The sequence below is a fragment of the Chrysoperla carnea genome, chromosome 3, assembly GCF_905475395.1.
Source record: "Chrysoperla carnea chromosome 3, inChrCarn1.1, whole genome shotgun sequence".
In the NCBI taxonomy this organism is placed as follows: Eukaryota; Metazoa; Arthropoda; class Insecta; order Neuroptera; family Chrysopidae; genus Chrysoperla; species Chrysoperla carnea.
The window spans coordinates 6,993,210-7,017,454 of NC_058339.1; the positions used below are offsets into that span (position 1 = coordinate 6,993,210).

General features: G+C 28.2%; 1 protein-coding gene across 1 annotated transcript in view; it reads left to right on the top strand.

Annotated features, from left to right (window-relative positions):
- Nucleotides 1-24,245, top strand: part of LOC123294571 (inositol-trisphosphate 3-kinase homolog) — a 134,980-nt gene that overhangs the window by 8,945 nt on the left and 101,790 nt on the right. Inside the window, exon 2 of the mRNA XM_044875643.1 lies at nt 4,343-4,396. Within this exon, the coding sequence (XP_044731578.1) occupies nt 4,343-4,396 (54 nt within the window). The remainder of the gene's footprint in view (nt 1-4,342; nt 4,397-24,245) is intronic.

The following is a 24,245-nucleotide window of genomic DNA, read 5'->3' on the forward strand; positions in this document are numbered from 1 at the left end:
CGATTCTATTAATTTTTTCAGAGATTTTATACAGTACGTTTAGTACAATAAACGAACCTAGAATTTTTTGATTCCTTTCAAAAAATTGCTGGGTGTATCGGCTTGCAGTTTTTTGTATTGGCTTTAGAAAAGTATCCTAAAAAAAGTGTATATGGTTTAAAGCAGATCTTTTTAGTTTTCACTCCCGCACCATTGGGTGAAGGGGATTTATATCGTAAAGTAAATTATGAACTTACCCCCTCCCCCTTCGATGGTTTGAAAGATTTTCAAAATGAAAAAGACCATTTTTTGCAAATTTAGACTTTTAATGCCGTATAAGGGGATTTTTGAGGTCACTGATCTCGAATTTTCAGTCAAAATGTTTAGTTTGCCATCTTTTCCCATGTATTCTATAACTTTTTAACGATGTCTGTCGATATCGTTATTGATAGAGGCTTAGTTTAGTTTAGTCGGTTATAGATATCTTAACAAAAAATGATGGAGCTCCATTAAGGAGCTGTCGAATTCGGTTACTGATCTTACCTTGCATAGTTGTACTGTTAAGCAATTATATTAATTATTAAAAATTAATTAAATTTAATAATTGCATTATAATTGAACATATGGTATAATTTTTACATATTTTTCTATATATTTTACCAAATACTAAGTACTAATTAAATTAGCAGAGGTTACTTAACAATTAATAACAGCTGTTTCGTTGCTACTGTGAATGGATTGTAAATGAATGACCTTTGTGGTTTTATTAAATATGAGGTTTTTCTATTATAAATATATATTTAACAAAATTAGATAAAATTTTCACCAATTACTAAAAGTCTACGTGATTTTTAATTCAACCTTGAGTTAAAATTTAAAAAATAATCCAAATTTGAATGTGTTTGTACTCGCTTTGATTGGAAATACTTTACTTTTTTGGTACGGAATCCTAATTTTTTGAAAATAAAATACAGCCCATGTTACTCACTGATAATGTGACTTTTTATGGACAACTGGCATAAAGGCGTGGCTTAAAAAATATGGCTGATTTTAGGTTGCAAATTTAAAAACAATAATGAGATATAAAATATTATTTATTCGCACCGTGTGTGAGTTTTTTTGGAGGCGTTTCCATGGTAACGATACACTACTTTAATTATAGAATTGTATGGATGCATATATAATTGTATGGATTGTATTTATGACTTACAATGAAAATTTAATATTATTGTCTCACAAATTTAAATAAATAATTATGATAATTTACATTTGAAAAATAATATTTGTGCAATTTGATTTCTTATTTTCACAATTTTTAATGCATTAAGTTTAATTAATAAGTGTTTTTCAATAATTTTAATTTGACATTTTACATCACATTAACATGTAAAGAATTGCAAATTAGTCATAACAGCCTCCTTTAACGCCAAAATTTTTCACTGGAAGCGCTGGCATAGATTTTATTGTCCCTACCATGACTACGCACACAACGAATAGGCCAGTTTTATTATTTTTTAAGTTACGCGATATTTAACACGTTTTTTTAACGATTTTGTAGTTTAACATGCATAAAATAATATTTAAAAATTGTATTAATTTCATCATTTATTTTCACTTGAACTTAAAAATAGATTTTAGACGTTCAAAGTGCATACAATAAAATAGGCAGACGATTATTTGGCATTGTGATTAAAATAATACTAGCTCGATTCGTACGAGATTCTGCAGTGCGGTAACCGTGGCTAAAACAGGCTAAAGAAATGATATAAATATATAAGATAATTGTAAACGTACTAAATGCAATTCTTGGCCCCATTTCGTCATAAATTTAAAGGAAATCGATTAAAATTTTTTTATTTACAATTAAAAATGATTTATTATGTTTTTTTCTTATAAATAAAGATTGTAATAAGCAATATTATGTGTTATAATAGAATGTATATCATATTTTATTGTTGATAGTTCAAAAAATACTATTAGTCTGGGATTTCGCGACGTATAAAGTACAAAGTTCATTTAATCACATGATTGAATTATATTATATTAATATGTAAACTTTCATCTTAAAATTTATATAGACTGGACAATTTTATTTGGAAAAATAAAATATACTATATAATAATGGGGTTTAACCTCCGTTTTTCTGACATATACGCCTATAACAGAGGCCACCCACGTCATTATTTGTTAATCTTTATTTATTAATTTACAAACATATTTACATTTTATTAATTATACATTGTTCACACTGCCGCTGCCTGGATTCGAACCCGCAACCTAGTTCTAAGTATAGACAAACGATCAATGACTAATGCCTTAGACCGCTCGACCACTTAGGCTCTTAAATATACTACATGGTAATTGTACGAAAAGTTTTGGAAAAAGACTCTCTCTAATTAAATACAATTTTTTTCACTTGATATAAATGATATTAATTTCATCAAAAATGTCATCTTTATAAAGAATTTTAGAAAAAAGCCCCTAAAATATCGATTTTGTAGATAAAATCAAAAAAAAAAGATGGCAACGACCACTATAAACGTATTTTATGGAAAACCGAGGGTTGTTTGATATAACTTTCTTTATAGAAAAGTATTTTTCATGTTTTAAATTAATGAATGTTAGTTTTCCAAATTAATGCTATAAAAAAATTACCATTGTTATATAAGAATTTTAGAATGCGTTGCCCACCATACACATGCTTTGAAAATTTAAACTCCAAATTATGGACAAAATTAGCTGAAGTTGAATTTCTATAATTATAATTAAAAATTCTATAAATCTGATCCGAGTTTTACACCCGGGTCGTTTGCTTCGTATGTGTATTTCAGCGATTTAAATTTTTTTTACCACTCAATATTTTCATATCATACAATCAATGTACGTCTAGCTTTTATTATTTAACATTAGTTTTTTTATAAGATATCTAGCGTTAACTAGTTTGTTGGTAACGGGTCATTAGTTGCATGGCGTCTAATAGTAAGTGAACCCAAGCAAAATATCAAGTATGTCTAATAATAATTTTGTTTATTGCGGTGTAGGAAGTGGGTAACAGCATTGATTTTTATGAAATTTTTTTTGTAACATGTTTATAGGACCTCAAGAAATATTCAGCCAACTTAATCTAGTCATAGAGGGACATGATGCCAAGGAATATGTTAGCCCAAAATTTTTTTGAAATGCTTATTTTGGCTTAAAATTGTTATCTAGTAGCTATTTTTGGTCGCGGAATACGAATTCGATGTCGGATTACACGGATTCTTACATATCTTCTGAAATCGTGCCATTTTTGGCCAAGAATTTCACTTTTTTGGCACAAAAACAGCAAACTAAGTATTTATCGTGTAAATTGTGCTGTAAGTCTGTTTTTGGTCGCTGATTACGAATCAGATGTCAGATTACACGGTTTCTGTCAAGTCTTCCGAAAATTTGAACTAATACCTTGATATAATTGTGTAAATGTAAAATTTAGTATTTCCAACGTCAATTTTTAATATTTTTTTGTGCCGAAAAAATATTGTGTGTGCGTTATTTCGTGCTGCTTTTGCTTTGGATTCGTATTCAGCAACCAAAAATACCTACTAGATGACAATTTCAAGCCAAAATAAGCATTAAAAAAAAATTTTAGGCTTCATATGCCCCCTTTTGAAGTCCAATGCCCCCCCTTTGACTAGGTTAAGTGGGCTGAATATTCCTTGGAGTCCTATAAACGTTACAAAATATTTCATGCCATACCCCCTTATCAAAGTTACATAAGCATAAATTTCTTTTTATGGAAAATTTTATGGCATCTGTTGTTCATATAATTGTAAAATATAACTAATTCTTATAAATTGTATGACGTTAAATGCGGGTAATTAAAAATTATGGAATTATATAAATATAGACATAACATTGTATTTAATTTTTTTTGTAGACAATTTTTTGGATCGTTTTGATATAAATCAATTTTATGATATGACAATGACCCATATTAATTTAACATTTAATAGTATATTATAAATTTTTAAAACGGATATTTTTATTTCGATAAAATGCACTTTAGAACTTGTAAATAAAAAATTTTGTTTTAACTGGAAAAATCCAAAATTAGTGTATTTTGTAATATTTTCAAAAAAATTAATATTTGCGGATATCCTGGTTCTGTGGGCGTATTAATGCATACAGATTTTTAATTCGAAAATGATTAAAAGGTACCCTAAGGAGTATTTTACACTCGGCTGTCAAGTTGAATAATATTAAAATATTCACATTTTTTGCCCCAAAAATCATGTCCCAAAATTTGAATGTTTATTACCATATTTTATGAAATATAGTTTATTTTTAAAAATTTACAATAATTTTCGTATTGACTTTTTTACAGTTTGTTCTGAATTTGAAGCGCAGTACTGGACATCAAAGTAATGACTCATCTACGGTAAGTACTCAATAATTACTACTCAATAATTATAATTTGTATATGATAATGAATTCAGAGTGTGCTCAGCTCGACTTGGCTTATCGTACCAATATGTGCACATGCTTTAATGCGGACATCTTTATCTTTAATTTATTGTTTAAATGTCTGTTACTCTTTGGTACTACATCTTACCCCATTGTTTATTATCTAAGTAGTACTATTCAATATTACAAAATAAATAATATTATAATTATAAAATAAGTACTTCTGTTCTGTGTTGTTTTCTAAAATTAGATGAAATGAGAACATATATCTTTAGATGGTCTTGTCAAGGTATTTAAAAAAATTTCAAACTTGCAGAGTAGTTCGTCTATTTTAATTAAAATTTATAATATTTATCGTTCCATAACCTGACTACAGTTCTATAGAGTTTTATCGAAATTGGAGTTGAAAAAATTTTTCTATTACATGCAATTTTTTTAGGCGAACTCATTTGAAAAAATCGAGAATAACGCAAAAAATAATTTTGTTTAGGACTATGATGAAACCCAGTACATGGGCTAATTTTGACCCAAAAAGTATAAAAATCAGGTTAATTTAATGATTGGATGCAGAGTTTCTGAGATATCGCAATATTTGGATCGATTTTAGGCCGTATCTTAAAAACTATTTGACTAGTCAACAAATGCACCCGATTTTTGTACTTTTTGGGTCAAAATTACCTTATATACCTACTGAGTTTTACCGAAATTGGAGGTAAAAAAAATTTTTCGATTTTTTGCAATTTTTTTAAGGGGTACCCCTTTGTAAAAATCGAGCAAAACCCAAAAAAAAATTATGTTTTGGAATTTGATGAAAATTGGTGGAGGGGGTAATTTTGATCCAAAAAGTATAAAAATCCGGTTAATTTAATGATTGAATGCCGAGTTTCTGAGATATCGCAATGTTTGGATCGATTTTAGTCCGTATCTCAAAAACTATTCGACCAGTCAACAAATCCACCCTATTTTTGTACTTTTTGGGTCAAAATTACCTTATATACTGAGTTTTATCGAAATTGGAGATAAAAAAATTTTTCGATTTTTTGAAATTTTTTTAAGGGGTACCCTTTGTAAAAATCGAGAAAAACGCAAAAAAAATTTTGTTTTGGAATTTGATGAAACTCGGTGGGTGGGATAATTTTGATCCAAAAAGTATAAAAATCAGGTTAATTTAATGATTAGACCTATAGGAAGCTGAAATGTCAGCGAGTATCATGGACATAACTTCATTTTCACAAAAGTTAGAATAATTAAAAATCCATAAAATTGTGAACAAAAGGAGGATAAGTGAGGGCTATAACGTGATAGTCTTTGTTTTAAAAAGTAGAAATTGCCCAGAAAAGCGGGCGGGTTCTGCTAATAGATTTTTTATATATTAATGGAAATATTTAGCGAATATCTCGATTTATAATTTATGCAAATAGCCTGATATTTTAAATTCTGTTAAGGTGCTAATAATATTTATATTTATTTTGACAAATCATAATATTTTTAATTTAAATGTTTGTTTATTTAATTTAATCAGTATTGTCTACATTCTACATCGAACATTTATACCACAAATACTAGTAGTATACGAATACTCACTCATTCTTGTCAATATTTACTTATCATCTAAAAAAAACTACTATTTACATTTTCATCTTAATTGCGAATCGCGAACGACTCTTATTTCAACCGAACAGCACTTTCATAAAATAATTGCAAAATGCAAACTTTTTTTTTTTTGTATTTTTAAATTTAAGTTTGTGGAAAAAAGTTGCCAGAGACCTGATGGAAGAAGTTATTCGACTAAATTTAGCTTTTTTTGATTTCGTATCCAAAGGGTAACTAACGAGACCCCATTTCTAAGACTCCATTGTCTGTCTGCCATCATGATTGAGCTGTATCTCGCAATCGTTAAATAGTTGTTTTGACGATAGTGTAAATAACGAATGCCGCTATTCGTTCCGTGCGTGAGTTTCGTTTCCATGGTAACGATACACTACTTTAATTATAGAATTGTATGGATGCATATATAATTGTATGGATTGCATTTAAGATTTACATTGAAAATTTAATATTATTGTCTCACAAATTTAAATAAATAATTATGATAATTTACATTTGAAAAATAATATTTGTGCAATTTGATTTCTTAATTTCACAATTTTTAATGCATTCAGTTTAATTAATTCGTGTTTTTCAATAATTTTAATTTGACATTTCTATACCATTAACATGTAAAGAATTGCGAATTAGTCATAATAGCCTCCATTAACGCCACTGGAAGCGCTGGCATCGATTTTATTGTCCCTACCATGACTACGCACACAACAAATAACAACAAATAGCAACAAAAATTATAAAAATTAGAAATTAATAACGGAAAATCGGAAAAATGAGTTTTAAAGATCCCGCACGATTAGATAGGATTATTGCTTTCTTTTATATTAACGTATTACTATTTCGCTTCCAAAAATCCGTCATTTTGATTTGTTTTTTCAAACACCAATCTAAGAACACTTGCGTTTTTGAGACAAATATAATGATATCTTAAATGTTGAAATCTATTGAGCCGTTTGGAAGATGCGAGGTAATAAAGAAATTTACAAACAAATATACATACATAGATACATGCATACATACAAGATACGCTCGAAAAACAGAACCACTCCTTGGTAGTCGGGTAATTAATTTTATCAAGTGGTCATAGTGTCCGACAAATTCCCTATACAGCGTTTTTCAGAGCGATAGTTTAAATATGGCGTTATCGTGCTCAAAAGGAAATCTCTCACAAAGTTTCAAGTATGTATTGATCATTTAATAAAAAGATTGTTGTCCCGCGGACTATTTTCTTACTAGAAGTATTTTTTTTTATCCATCTATTGATTTGAAAATGAATTTTTTATTGTCTAACATCCACACAAAATTCTCTTTCTTAGAAAAACGATGATTTTAGTCTAAAGATCAAAATTTTATGAATTAACGAATGAAGATCTTACTAATTCTTAAACGATTTTAATATGGCATGTATTCTAGGAAATTGTTTAAGGTAAATATATTTTTATTAATGAAATTGTAAGAATTGTTTTAAATGAGAGCTAAGCGCTTTTACTGAGAATTGAGATTTAATAATATTTACACAAATTATTATTTAATAAATGACTATTACGTTCATTCATAATTTGATATATTTTTGTATCATGTATATATGAAATATATCAAGGTATACTAAGTTTTGTCCCAAGTTTGTAACGCATAAAAATGTTGATGCTACGAATAAAATTTTGGCATAGGTGTTCATAAAATCCCGTAGTTGCTCCATTTTCAGTTTTCTGCCCGTCTGTCGACACGATAACTCAAAAACGAATGAGGTATCAAGTTGGGAAGAGATTCAAGCTGAGAAGACATATTAAGCTGAATACTCTTGATTTTAGTGTGAGATTCTTTCTACTTTTGGAAAAACATTTAGTACTTTATGGGTTGAACAAAATCATGTATACTCTAACTCAAAATAAATGGAAAAGTTAAATCATTCTAAGTATTATTACTATACGTAGATATCATCTACGGATAGTAACAACACTTAGAATGATTTAACTTTTCCATTTATTTTGAGTTAGAGTATACATTTAAAAGTTTAATAATAAATAAATCCATTCAACCATGATAAGATTAAAAAGCCAATCCGGAATTGTAATAAAGAGAAAACCCATCAAATAGATCGACCATCATCTATATTGTGCGAGCACCCGTTATGTGCTAACAAACAAGCGGTTTTGGGTGTGTGTATAAATATGTGTGTGTGTGTGTGTGTGTGTGTGTGTGTATGCATTGCAAAGGGGGTGTGCGAGGGGGCACTTTCAACACTTGCCTCACGGAGGTCACAATTGACGTCAATGCGCGCTCTAATCACGTGGTTGTAAATATATCATATTATACTACATATTATGTACAATAAATATTTAAATGTGTAAGAAAGAGATGGAAAATAAAGATACATACTTTGATTATTATAATTTTTTATATTTTTTTTCAAAAATTGAAGTTTCATGTTGATATATTGTATGTGGTGTATATCTCTTGTTTATTTGTGTGCGAAACAAGAAATATGAAATCTTAAAATCAAGCTAGTCAGATTCAGATTACAATAGTACCTATGCAAATTTTATTGTTAGGAGTGTATAGCTAGGTAATCAAACTCCTAGGGCCGTAACGAGGGTATATAGAGGGACCGGTGGCAAGTATTTTGGTTGCGCCTTATATATATCGGGATCGGCTCTAATGATTTTGATGAAAATTCGTATATTGATAGTATTTAACATAAAAGGGCAAAATGAGGGAGAGATGCCATCAAAATGTATTGAGAGGTATCAAAAAGTAATATATTTCAAATTTTGATAAATTAAGTATGAATCCTACTAAATTTGGGTCCTAATTTTCAAATTTGTTATCAAAATTACGCTAGCTTTAATAGGTTTCAAGAATGTGGAGTCCTGGTCCCAGAATTAAGCATATAAGTGATAGCTAGTGAAAAATTGACATCACAGTTGAAAAGAATGACCTAAAATTAGTGGGTTTCAAAAAAAATTCCATTAAAATCGGATCAAATTTGCCTGTGTTGTCAAAAAATCGAATTTTTTAACTTTATGACGTCATCAAAATCAAAAAAATTTAATTTTGGTCTATCACATCCAAATTTTATCCAATTTTGATAAACGAAGTATGTAATCCTACTAAATTTGGGTCATACTTTTCAAATTTGAGATCAAAATTACGCTAGCTTTAATAGATTTTAAGAATGTGGAGTCCTGGTCCCGTAATTATGCACATTAGTGATAGGTAGGGAAAAATTGACACGACAATCACCTTTTTCTCTAGACTGTGATTGTGACAAACCCTGTAAAGTATGTCTGGTTAAATTTGAATAAGATTCTATTTAATAATATGGTTGTAACAAACAAACAAAACATATATTATAAATGTTATTATGAAATTTAATACGTTTTGATAATCATCTGAATGATGTTATCCTTAAAATTGTTATATAATTTACATATTATTATTATTTATTTCATTTTACAATGAAATAAATATATTATATATCTTTGTGGTATAAGCAGCGTATATGCAGGGTATTGACCATTGGCGGTTTTACTTTTACAAGCGTTTGTCAATTTTTAAAAGAATCTATCATTGCGAAAAATTACATTTTATAATTAATATACTTTAACTATAAATTTTTTATTATAAGAAAATCTTTCTATAGATCATTAAATTAATCATTAATTTAATCTGATTTTTATACTTTTTGGATCAAAATTACCCCACCCACTGAGTTTCATCAAATTCCAAAACAAATTTTTTTTTCCGATTTTATCGATTTTTACAAAGGGGTACCCCTTAATAAAATTGTAAAAAATCGAAAACAATTTGTTATCTCCAATTTCGATAAAACTGAGTACATAAGGTAATTTTGACCCAAAAAGTGTAAAAATCGGGTGCTTTTGTTGACTGGTCGAATAGTTTTTGAGATACGGACTAAAATCGATCCAAATATTGCCATATCTCAGAAACTCTACATCCAATCATTAAATTAACCGGATTTTTATGCTTTTTGGATCAAAATTACCCCACCCCACCGAGTTCTATCAAAATCTAAAACAAAATTTTCTAACTTCAAAATTGGGGGAGTAATTTCCGAAAATCCTTTCTTAGTGCACACTTAAGTAACTTAAGGAACATTTGTACAAATTTTCCGAACTATGCATACGCTACATACCAAAATTTTTAACATATATATATTTTAGTGTGAAAATGATATTTTTTTTTGATAATAAATTTTATGCAATATCAAATAACTTGATGAAATTTTTATTAAAATTAATTAATCACTTTAAATATAAAAATGGATAATAAAAAGGTCATAAATATCAAATGAAAATAAATGTAAATTACTATTATTTTTAGAATTTTATTTTTATATCATACGAGCAAGTACATTCTTTTATTACATTGTGTTGTGGGTAAGTGAAAACAAACAATTCACTGAATTAATTGTTGAAATACCATGTATAGACAGTGTTGATTACTGTGTCAAAAATGTTTCAAACAAAAGTTGTTTATTTTTTTATAAGGAACATTTTTTACATTTAAACTATTGTTCTATTTCAAACAGTTTACAATATGGATCCTACGAATCCAAGACTCAATACTCATGACCTATGTTGCTCATTTACGAACTTGACTTCACTTTTTACGTCCTCAGCATCCTATAAAAAGTTTACCTTGATATCTCTTTTCGTTTTTGAGTAATCGTGAAGACAGACGGACAGACAGATAGATGAGACAGACAGACAACCGAAAATGGACTAATTAGGTGACAAATGTAGTGTCAGTCACATATGAAATCATACCCTGCCTCTAGAATTTATAAATTTCTAATCAAATGTCCAACTATGTACTATAGGAGCTAAAAACACATTCGTATAATTTAGGTGCTAGTCTTGGTTGCTCTTAAATCTTGTTTGCTCTTGTTTCGGTATCACAGTAATTCACTTCTATTTGTTGCACGAAAAACAGTGCAAAAGATAGTGCCAATCACATGAATAAAAAAAGCGAAAATATTCTCCATTTGTTTTCTTTAGCAATGAGAAGTCCTTACGGTTTCTGTCCTTTTTTAGAATAAAAGATAACTTGGCCCTTTTTTTAAGTGGCTTTTTAAACAAATCTCTATATATTATAAATGCGAAAGTAAGCATGTTTGTTTGTTTGTTTGTTTGTTACGCTTTTACGCTAAATCTAGCGAATGGTTTTTAATGAAACTGTACTGCAATATAGCTCATACTTCAGAATAACACTTGAAATATAATTTATAAAGATATATTAATAAACAATTTAATTTGACATTACCATAAATTACAGATTTCTGTAAAAGTAGTCATTTGACATTACCATAAATTACAGAATTCTGTAAAAATAGTCAATATAAAATATTTCACGGCCATCTTTTCTGATATACTCAATAAATAATTACGACTATTATACATTTAAAAAAATAGAAAACCATACATATATTTTACCTGTGTAAAACAATCCTTACCATTATTTCGAGTGTTATAGAAAGGGGATAAGCGAGCGTATTAGTGAGATAAAATTAATTATGACAACTAAGTAAATATTATTGTGAAGTACCTACACACTAGTTCAATCGAAACAGAAAAAAATCATTGAACTATGAACAATAAAATTCATTGTTTTTAATGAGAGTGTAAGTATAATTTAGTGTATTACTTTTAAATTAAAAAATGAGCAATATTATTAAAAAGTTTGTCATGATTGTTCATTATTTATTTATAATTTATATTTTTAAAACTGTTGTTTATAATTTATAGTTTATTGTGTATTCTATATATTTTCCGTTTATTTCTGTTACATCTCCTTACACTTACTTACACCATTTGGTAATGACGTCAATTGTGAGACAGTCATTGGCCTGTTTAACATACATTAATTATATTATCTACATTTTTATTACCATTTATGTTCGATGTCCGTCCAAAAATAACATTTATGAAATTTTGCACTCATTGACACTTTTAATCGGCATATTAAGAACTAAATTCCACCAAAATTCCAGTTAATTTAACCGAAAGCCACTACCAACAAGAATTTTACATTCATTTTTGGTGCCTCTGATGTAAGGTCCGTTTTTTGCTAGGTACGGCAGTTAAGTTTGTCAAGTAGATAAATTGTAGCGAATTATTCTTTATTTATAGTATGACCAGTTTGAAATCACTTTCCAAGCCAAATTTTTTACAAGCTGAGAATAACGTTAGCTAATTAGCTGCGAGATAATCACCTGTAAAGTTCGTGATTTCCCCATTCTAAGCATGTAAAAGTCACTGTCTTCCCATTATACACTTTATTTGTGCACTATTGATGTACTTGCACTCTGCTAGTGTGTTTAACGGGTTTCAACTTGCAATTTCATCATATAAAAAGTATTAAAATAATATTGCATATTAAAATAATATTGCTAAAATTTCAATTAAATTATGCGATATTAGGTAGTTCCGGACATCAAACAATGCCGTAACTTTCCCAATATGAGACTGAATAAGTACACAAAGATGTATTATATCCGCTTCTTTACTAGAAAAATTTACGAGATCAAATTTTTTAAAGAAATAAAATTGTATTCATGAATGGGAGAAATGAAAAAAATAAGTTGATTTAGGAAATTTTTTTTATGGTGTTTACCAAATTTTAACCCTAAATTATTGTACCTTTTGTAATGAAATTTCTTGGAAATTTACTTCATATATTTATAAATTCTCATTGATTCTAAATATAGATTATTAGTTATTGGTTGATGGTTTTTTTGTGAGTTCATATTGTTGGAACAAACATAAATAAAAACAGTATTTGGTAATTAATTTTCTTTTTTTGATTGCAAAATAATCAGAATATTGATGTTTTGTATAATAAACCATGAACTGAGTCTGCTAAATGTTGATCGTTAGCTGAACTTAAGTAGGTCTATTTGCCAATAGAGTAGTCAGTAAAAAAACGCTTATTCGATCCTTAATTGAATGTTTGCAAATGGTGGATTTGGGAGTTATGCCATGGTATTACCAATGTTAGCTAATTAGTTGCGAGATAAACATCTGCAAAGTTCGTGCACAATTTGGTGCACAACAGTGCTCCTGCCAATTCGAGCGCGAAGCAAACACTGCCGTACCATCCTTTACTGTAACCGCCGCATTTTCGGGCCCCTATTTGAGAATCTTTGGATAAGACCAGAACGCAGAAAATTAACTATAATAATAAAGAAATCGCAGTAAGAAATCTTAGAATTGGCACGACTAGATTTCATTACTTTTCAGAGATAAACAAGCAGCTCCATCGAAACTTGGCTAGTTTTTTACAGAATGTTTTTGGTGGGATTTTGAGTTTTTAACATAAATTCTATATTGAAGTGATTTTAAAGGTATGCTTGATTGTGGACCGAGACTAATTTTGACAAGATTGTCAATCAAATCATTGTCAAACGAATGACATCTGTATTTTTATGAAAATTTATATCTGTGGATTCTGATTTCATAATTTTAATTGTGTCATATATAAATTTCATTTAGAGGTTGGACAAACAAAAATTTTTCATGGACAAATGTGGACAAAGGAATCCAATTTGGGGTGCTATTTTCACAGAGCTAAACGTAATAATATTATATTGACATTATACTTGGTTAGTTTTGAAATTAGAATGTTTTTGCCAAATCATGGTGCTATGTCGTTTTTAAAATTTTTAACATATTATTTATGAGTTATTTAACGTTCAAATAACCTTACAACTAAAAGTGCATTCGCATGAACTATTGTTTTCAAATGTAACTTATTAGTAATAGTTCTCTATTAATACTTTTTGGGAAAGTTATTTTTGATATTCTTTACGTCATTAATAACACATAAATTGTTATCTTAAGGATAAAAATAGATTCATATTATTGTATTATTCTTTTTATTTTTATTATAATATATATTTTATATCAAACTATCCGTTACTCCTTGGCTTCGATGCACAATGCCAATTTTATAAATATATATGAGTATTTCACGTAACTGCAGATTCGTTTAAATTTTCATTTTTATATTTATTATCTGAAAGTATATTTTAAAAAATTTCATCTCGTTTCGATATTCGTTGTGTGCGTAGTCATGGTAGAGACAATAAAATCGATGCCAGCGCCTCCAGTGAAAAATTTTGGCGTTAAAGGGGGCTGTTATTACTAATTTGCAATTCTTTACATTTTAATGTTATAGAAAATTTCAAATTAAAATTATTGAAAAACACTAATTAATTAAACTTAATGCATTAAAAATTGTGAAAATAAGAAATCAAATTACATAAATATTATTTTTCAAATGTAAATTATCATAATTATTTATTTAAATTTGTGAGACAATAATATTAAATTTTCAATGTAAGTCATAAATACAATCCATACAATTATATATGCATCCATACAATTCTATAATTAAAGTAGTGTATCGTTACCATGGAAACGCCTCCAATAAAACCCACGCACGGTGCGAATAAGTACCTTAGTGTGTTTCATTCATAAATATTTATTATCACTTGAACTGACATGAATAGTGCCTCATTTACTTTAAGGACTATTTAAATGATTCAAGTAGTTAAGAGACAATTAAATTATTAAGTGGCTGTATGATTTATAAAATTTGAATTGATAATAAGTCTATAAGTGGCAATGGAAAAGCTATTCGTAATTTTAATTGAGCATAAAAATATCATAAAATTTTTAAATTTTATAATCCTTTTTATTTGTTGTATTTCTGTGAAAATCCGAATATTGCGAAAGACATTTATTCACTCAGATTTTTTTAAATGTACTTCAATGTTTACTTCAAAAATTCTTCGACTTGATTTCTACAAATTCTTCGACTTATTTTCCTGAATCCTTTTTATGTGAATTTTCGGAATCATTTCACAAAGTTTAATCTGATAGTTTCGTGCCTTTTTAGGCTTCCAAGACGTTAACTGAGTTGATTTATCAGCATATACATTAACATTTTTCAAAAACTTGAATCAACCCAAAAGTAAAAATCATAACAACGCTTTCTTACGGTTCTTACCTAGTATAGCACATAAGAAAAATAAATATTTTCGCATAGTATATAAAAAAGTAATAGTAATAAAATATTTCTTAGAAAAAATTCTCTACATATGCAAAACATTTTTCATAATCCGAGATGGTATCAATATGCTTCAAAATCGATATGACTGTTATGTTATTTTTCATCGTAAAAAATACAAAAATATGTTTAAATTTCACAGAAACAATAAAATTATCATTTTTTACAACTTCCGTTCCTAGAAATACTTGTTAAATATCAAAAATTTAAATTACTCATGATACATATTTCAATCGTTGAAAATATTCGACAAAAACATAATACAGTCAAGAAAAGTTTAAAATATTTTCCCGGTACTAAACCTTTAAGAATCCCTGCAAACGCATTATTATTGCTCGGAAAGAAATCTGTTACAGACCATTAAAAAATGAATAAAACTGATCACTTGCCCGGCTAGGTTTTTCAGAAAATATGAAAAGTAAGAAAAAGTTTTATATACAAATCGATCGAAAATTTTCTGCCCGATAACTTTGGACTAACGTATTTTTTCTCTAAAAAAAACCTGGAAAATCCGGAATCGTTTATTTTCCCAAAATTACTCTTTTTTTCTGCGAATTTGTTTTTTACAGATAAGCTAAAAATTGACATAGTTGACATTGCTGTACTCAAAACTTCAGTAAATTTCATCTAACTTGATGGGAAATGTTATTTCCAGAATTGAAATTTCGTTCAACATTTTCTTAGAGAATGAGAAAAAAGAATCTTAAATAAATATTTGTAGTTAAAATTTACAAATATTTTTTTACTTTAAAATTGCACTTTTGAATAGTAGGATGAACGTCATCCACGTGACTACTTACGGTTCTCAGTGAAGCACAACTACTGTAAGATTAATTAGAGGTAAATATTATATTACTTATTTAATAAAAAAAAATAAACACTTTAAATAATTAAAATAATATAATAATGGAAAATTTGTTTACATCGTTGACATTCACATTTTCCATAATAATAAATATAAATAATAAATAATACAGAACGGCTTCTTTATCATTTTTTTTCATATATAAAATTCTTCTTAATACAGTATAATCTCGATAACTTAAACCTCGGTAACATAAAAACCTCTGTTACTTCAAAAAATACTATGTTCCCTTCCCATCAGAGCCCAAAACCTCTATAACTTTAAATACGCAACCTCTATAACTTAAATAAATAATCTCTGTATAGGCCCTCAGTAACTACATAGAAACATGTACATACCTCTATATTAACTAGGGTACATAGAAACATGTAAATACCTCTATATTAACCTTTACCTAACATAGACCCTTGATAACTTAAAACCTCTATAACTTAAAATATTTTGTGTTTCCCTTGGACTTTAACTTATCGAGGTTCTACTGTATTTCTATTTGACTCCGCGTGTAGTCATGTTAGGGAGAATCAGATCGACGCTAAAGCTTCCACTGAATAATTTTGGCGATAAAGGAACCTCTTATGGGTAGTTTTCAATTGTTTACATGGAAATGATATAGTGAATGTCAAATTAAAATTATTGAGAAACAAGTGAAAACGAAGAATTGACTGAGTTAATTGTTGAAATACTATGTATAGACAAGGTTGATGACGCAATCGTTTGTTTTTTTAAATCATGTAAGTAACGAAAGATATCCACTATTAGAAAGCCACACACCCATTTGCACCTAATTTGTGTCCTGGTGGACAAACAGTGATTTTAACGAAAAAATGTTTCTATCTCTATAACAATTTACAAGATGTGTCCTACGGGACCAAAGCCCAATTGGCCTATGTTGCTAATTTAACCAACCGAAAATGTACGTACCAATTAGGTCATGATATGAACACCTGTACCAAAATTTTTTCGTAGGATCATTATTTTTAAGCGTTACAAACTTGTAACTAAATTTAGTATAAATTGATATATTTTATACTCTATTTCTATAATTGACTGCAGACCTCTTCGCTTCCTGGATAAGCTGAGGAATCAATTCATAATATCCCTGATAAAAAAAATTTGATTTATGAGTAGGAAATTTCCAATTCAACCAATCGGAACGAGTAGGATTCAATTGGAAAAATTTGTTTGGATTTATTTCGATTTATACCAATTGAAACCAATTCAAAATTTCAAATGGAAATGAAATTGAAATGAATCGGATTTAATTGAAAAAAATTTCCAATTCATTTCGATTGAATTCCAATTCATTCCGATAGAACTTATCGTAAATTTCTCATTGATTCCAATTCATGAATGGGATCGAATTGAAAATTTTTTATTGGATTCTATTGGATTGAATCGGAATTAATTGGAAATTTTAATCGGAATTGAATCGGACTTTTATGCCAGGGATATATCTATCCATACATTACATATATAGAAATTACATCATGAACAAAATTAAATGTTTATATTATTTCTCGAGCTTTTTTTTTCCTAAGCAGTACATTGTAAAATGAGAAGTAAATCATAAAATTTGATTAAGGAATAAAGAAGTTTTTGCGTACCGCCAGGAATAACCAGGCTAAAGAAATACTACATACGCCTGATTATCTGATTCATGTATGAAGTTACACTCTGTATTAAATAGTAATTTCAATAATTATATTTAGTAGCTTAGGTCAGTACATAGTTTTTATTTAGTTGTTAATATATTGCGTTTTACTTTTTTTACACTTTTCTAATCATTAATTTTCTAAATCCGATTATAAAATGCTAATACATTCAATTATGTGAATTCTGTTTTAAAGAATTTACTTTCTTAAATAATCAGAAAATTTCCATGGAATATTAGGTAATGTAAATTTTCTTTTATTTCTATTTTTTACGTGTTAATATATTTTTTTGTATATTTCTACTTCTTACTTTTTATGATATTTCGATTCCCTAAAAATGATAATGATAACAAAAATTAAAAATTTTATTTATGAATTAACCACTCTTTTAAAACGCCTTTTGTGAAAAGTTCATATCAACTCTCTGTACGATTTATGAGAAATTAACTATCAAAGTCAGTGTGTTTTTATCATAAAAAGAGCAAATTTCTTATCAATCGTACAAAGACGGTTTTACAAAAAACGTATAAAAGGTGGATTTATTGATAAATAATTTATTTAGTTTTTGGTATCATTTTCATTTTCATTGTTTATCAAATAAAATGCTCGAATTTTACCATTATAAGTGTCATAGCTATAACATTATATGTGAATTACATATTTATAATGTAATTTGGTGTCTAACCTCTGTACCTACAAATATGTACGGCGTTGCTGGATACTAACGCTGCATAAGTATTCGAAGCGAATTACATAAATGCCGTACAAAAATAATTTTCGTTTATAAAATTAACTTTTCCGGTGAAGTTGCAGAGGTGAGACACTTTAAGAGGTGTAACATACTCACCTGTACCCCGTAAAACTATCGCCTAGGTGCTTAAACTTAGTATTACAGAAAGGAGCATCTTTTTCAACATGATTCCTTTTGAGTCATTTCATCCGAAAATTTTTTAGCATGAGCTTGTAGTCTATTAAGTCATATAGAAAAAAATTTGAGTTTTTTTAAAATTGTAACTAAGCAATTAATTTTTTATTGTCGTTAGTTAGTATTTTGTTAATTTATACAATTTACTGTTTAGTGTGTACCTATTGCCTAGAACAGGCGCTGGGTGAAGATGAGGATGCAAAATTTTCAATCTTGATTTTTCTTCTCGAATTATTTAGAAATTAGAAGTGCACATTCAAGTATATTTCTAATTTTATCAGTGGTTAGTTAAGATCAATTTAAGGCAATATCACTTTAAGGCAACACAATTTTGTATAAGCTTTTTTAATGAAGCTGAACGTTTCAAAGGTAGTAGAGCTTATTTCGAGTTAATGTATCCTGGAACTTAGAAAATAGAATCATTACTTTAGTAAAATTAAAATTAAAACTGTAAAAGCTGCACTACCTAACAGGCATACGTGCCTTTCGGATGTATTGTATTGACGCAGAGAAGCAATAAAATGGTAACTTTTTTCGAAACAAGTTTAATTTTTAGGGAAATCATTACTTTTATGTAACTTATGTTCATAAATTACTCGGTCCACTAAAGACAAAAGGTCCTTAGCATGCTGCCCGATTGATATTGGTTACGCACCCCTCAGATAAATTTTTACTCAACGATCTTCCTCCCCAACCCGTCCTGGCTTCTTTCCTATAATTACGCTACTGTATAAGAATGTGAAAGCAGTTTTTTTTAAATTAAGTGAGAAATAAAAATGCTTGTATTGACGTCAATCGTTGAGATTAATATGCACATAAAATTTATTAATCTTTTTTGTGGAATGAAATATTTTTAAATAAAAAAAAAATATATAAGCTATTGCTTTAATTTACATATGTAAAACTAGACGCGGTTATTTACTTCCATTAAATGGTATTTCACATCCAAAAGTGATGATCCAGTTACTATGTCTAAGATGTACAGATGTTTTCGTTGGAGAATTCACTTAATTGAAGAATTTCTACTCTGTAGTTGTAGTCTTAAATCATGGAACTCACGTCAGAAAATAAATTCAGAAAATGGCATTCAGTTACGTGAAAGGAAACACCAATCAGAAAGTGTCACGTTACGCCATGTCAAACGCTATTAATGTTATTTACATTTAGATAGAACGAAGCAAGTTACTTGATTTATTGTCATACACAAAAAAGATAGTTTTCTAACAGGGCTTTTCATTTACAAAATGATTCTTTTTTGTTTCAACTGTTTTCAATTAAGTAAAGACATATCTTATATCTTTTATCCTTGTCAAAATAAGCTACTTAAAAAAGATAAAATATATTTAACTTTCTTAGGTTGAATAGTTTTTTGACAAATGTCCAAAACAAAAGCAAATCAATGAAAAGGTTTACTGGTTACAATTTTCATACACAAAAATGATTGCCAATCCTAGATGTCATTCTAGACGCCATGACACTATACACTGTTTTCGAAGTACATGAACTACACTGTTTTCAGGACAAAAGCCTATTTAAGAGTAATACAATAACTATTAAATTATGGAAGTCTTGTTACGTTATATAGCATGTACTTTAAAACTTTATATTAATTAGTGATTTTTAATGACTATTTTCGATTGATTTTTTTTTTTTGGTTTGGCTATTAAAATTTAATACGAATATTTCTGATATTGATAAGGAAATGTTTTCTGGAACTCGCATACATATAGCGTAAAATTTAATATATCATACTTTACACTAATATTAATTTTATTTTGCTTTTCTTATGTAATAGGAATGAGTGCAGCAGTTGTTTGGGACAACTAAGGTTATAAGTTCGTTTTCTCTAATAACTTAACACACTTAACGAATCGATTTTCAATATCGGCCTAGAAAATAAATCAATCCGTTAATAAAATACAAAATACATTTCAAAAGTCATGTTAAATAAATTTGAGAAAGTCGAGAACAAATTTTTGTTTCCGATAAAACTCTGTAAAACTGTGTAAAACTATTTGTGTCCAATTTTGGATTATATCTAAAAATCCACGCATCCAATCATTAAATAAACCTTATTTTTGGATTTTTTGGGTCAAAATTACCTTATATTATGAATTTTATCGATATCGAAGGCATGAAAAATTGTTCGATTTTCGGCATTTTTCTTAAGGGGTAGTACCCCTTAGAAAAAATCGAAAAAATTTTTGTTTTCGATTTTGAGAAAACACTGTTATATAAGGTAATTTAGACCCAAAAAATACAAAAATCGCGTTTATGTACCGATTGAAAGCATAGTTTCTGAGCAAATCGCTCTTCGTATAGAATTTTGGATTATATTTCAAAAGCCACGCATCCAATCATTAAATAAACCCGATTTTTGGATTTTTTAGGTCAAAATTACATTATATAATGAATTTTATCGATATCGAAGGCCAAAAAAATTCTCAGTTTTTTGCAAAATTCTTAATACCCCTTAGAAAAAATCGAAATGATCGGGAAAAAATTATGTCAATATTGAAATCATGTCAATCAATATTGACATAATAATAACACAAAATAGCATGAGGAAAATGTTTTTTTAATCGAAAAATTTGATTTTGTTTATATATCATAAAAAATTCGCATTCCACGAAACTTTTGTACGCACTAGTCGTGGATTCACGGATATTCAATTGTAATTTCCATTTTTCAACGTAAATTACATAATTAATGCCTTGAAATTCTTAGACTTTTCCACAATAAATTCAATAAATTGCATAAAATTAATTAAAAATTGATCATTTGCTCACTCAATCAGAAAATAAATTCATTATTCTTAATTAAAAGGAAAAATTCCTCGATGAAAGAAAATTTTTCAATTCGTAAATAAACTAAGTACTTTGTAGTATAGGTAGTTTAGAATCATTTCTAGTTTAAGGTAGTTTAGTTTAATTTACCTCCATTTCTCATTTAAGAAAAAAAGTGAAATTAACTTTAAAAAAAAAAATTTGGTCATAGGTAATTTCTTGGAAAATTCGGGACTCAATTCTTCAAAGCGTCCTGGTTAGAAGTTCCAATACACCAAGCTTTATTCTATAAACCGTTTTCGAGTGGCCTACGAAGACATTGATAAAAAGTTCATTGTCAACCTATGTTGTCTTTTAACGCTCTCTAGACACCAAACGCGTGTACCGATTTTAATGATAATTACGTTAATCGATTTGTCTATTTAATAGTTATTCAATGATACCCCACTTGACATAGTTCGCGAAATTCTTTTTTTTCTTTTTCACAATATGGCTTCTGGTGGTCGCCATATTGAATTTTCATTACTGCCATATCTTCATTAGCTCTCGCTAGGTTAAGACAAATCGATTGACGTGAGAATCATCTAAATCGGTCTATGCCTTCAGTAGGGTAAAAATTAGCTCAAATTTAGGTTTATAGGATTAATTTGGTGAGTAAAAAGTTTGATTTTCCCGTTAACGGGATAGTAACTCAAATTGTAGCTTACTCAATTTTTAATTAAAACAAAAAAAAATAAATCCTTGAATACTATAAGATTTTCTTTATTAGTTCTTGAACTATACAGGTAGTAATTATAATTAATTCATCGTATGTCAATAATTTTCCATAAATTTACTATAAATAAATTCGATGCTTATCAATAATAATTTTACTTGCGTCCATAAATAAGCACAAATAGCTTAACCCCATAAAATAGATTCTAGATTCTATAAACAGATAACTTCTAAGCTTTAATGATATACAGTGATCTAAAAAACAGAGTGATATATTTTAAAACGTTTCTGACGAAAGTTTCGTCATTTGAAGATTCAGAGTCATTTAAAAATATCGAAAATTTTATTAGATCGATTTTTTAAATTTTATAGAAAATTCACAAAGAGCAAATAGTGTTATCATTTTAAGATATTTCGATATCGAAAAAATGAAAATGATCAAAAAAATTTGAAATTTGATTAATCAATTAATCATCCTTGTATGACCCATACAAGGCCCATTTTTGTGACAAATTCATATCGATTGTCTGTACGGTTTTGGAGAAATTAACTATTAAAGTCACTGTTTTTACCAAAAAAAACCTTTTCATTTTTGAGGAATATTATTGACTAGCTGACCCGGTGAACTTCGTATCACATGCAACTTTTTTTTTTACAACCTTTGGTTCCTGATTATGTCAACCTTTAAACTCTAATTTATTTTTGTCAAAAATTAACACTGGTTGTATTATCTACGGTTAAAATGGTATTAGGTTATTAAATGAAACTTGTTGGTCATTTTAACATTTTTTATGTGTTTTATTAACACAACAAAATATAATCAATACATAACAAAACATAATAAATATATCTATTCAATTTAAAGCTTTTTGATAAACTACGTTTTTAGTTTGGTTTTTCGGAGCATAAATATGTAAAGACGATGGCTTTCCTACACGTGAACACGCGACATATAGTTGTCTGGGCGAGAAGCATGGAAATTCTAAATTAATCCCGCAAACTTCCAACGACTGGCCTTGCGATTTGTTTATGGTAATCGCAAAGGCCAGGCGCACGGGTATGTTAATAAACATACACAATATAAACAATATGGGAATAAACACAAATAAAACAAAAGTAATGACAAACATTCTTCTTGAGTTTCTTCTTGAAATTTTTGGTTTTGTTTTACAAACTGAATATAGATAAATAGTATAACTGCGCAGTATACAGGTTATCATGCCCTGTGAGTAACTCTACGATGACTCTAATATCAGCTCTGTTTAGTTTTTTTTTTCATCCCTGAACTATAGCGAACAAAACAAAAAAAAAATTTTGAAAATCGGTCCAGCCGTTTTTGAGTTTTAGCGAGACTAACGCACAGCAATTTATTTTTATATACTCTCTAAAATTAAATTAGTGAAATTTCACTAATTCACAGTGAAATTTCACTAATTTTTTAAGTTGAAATCCAGCAACTTAGAATTAGTGAAAATTCACTGAATGATTCAGTGAAAAAAGAAATCACTAATTCATCAGTCAAAATAAGATTCACTAATTGATAAATGGAAATATATTTCACTAATTTATAAGTGAAAATTTAAATCACTAATTTGTGAGTGAAAATAACTAATTTAATGGTGACAGTACTTTTCACTAATTCATTAGTTACATCAAACGGTCTATTAGTGAAAAGCGCCAATTAAATTAACAGAATTTACTAATTCTTTTATTGTTGTGAATTAGCAAAATTCACTAATTTATCAGTTAAAAATACTATTCTATTCAATTAGGTACTTGTAAGTAAAACAATTTTTTATTAGGAAAAGGAAAAAATTTGTTCATTTAATAAAAAATTTATTGCCTTTGTTCATCATATATTATAAATTTTCTAGTTGAAACACTGTTATCGGTTACTGCAAAAGTACATTTTTCATTGTTAGAACTTATGTTAAAACTATTATGAATTTCATTATTGATTTTAATGAATTACATAGTTATACGAATAGCTGATACAATATTTTTGGGTTTTACTCCCATTTTAAAAATAAAATAATCGATTAAATTATACAAATTCGTTAATTCTTTTGGATACTCCAAATTTTATACATAATAACATCTGTATAGTCAATCAAATGCAAATATTGGTTCCAGTTTTTTTCCTACTTCCATCGCCTTGAATAAATGAACTGTTTCCAGATTGT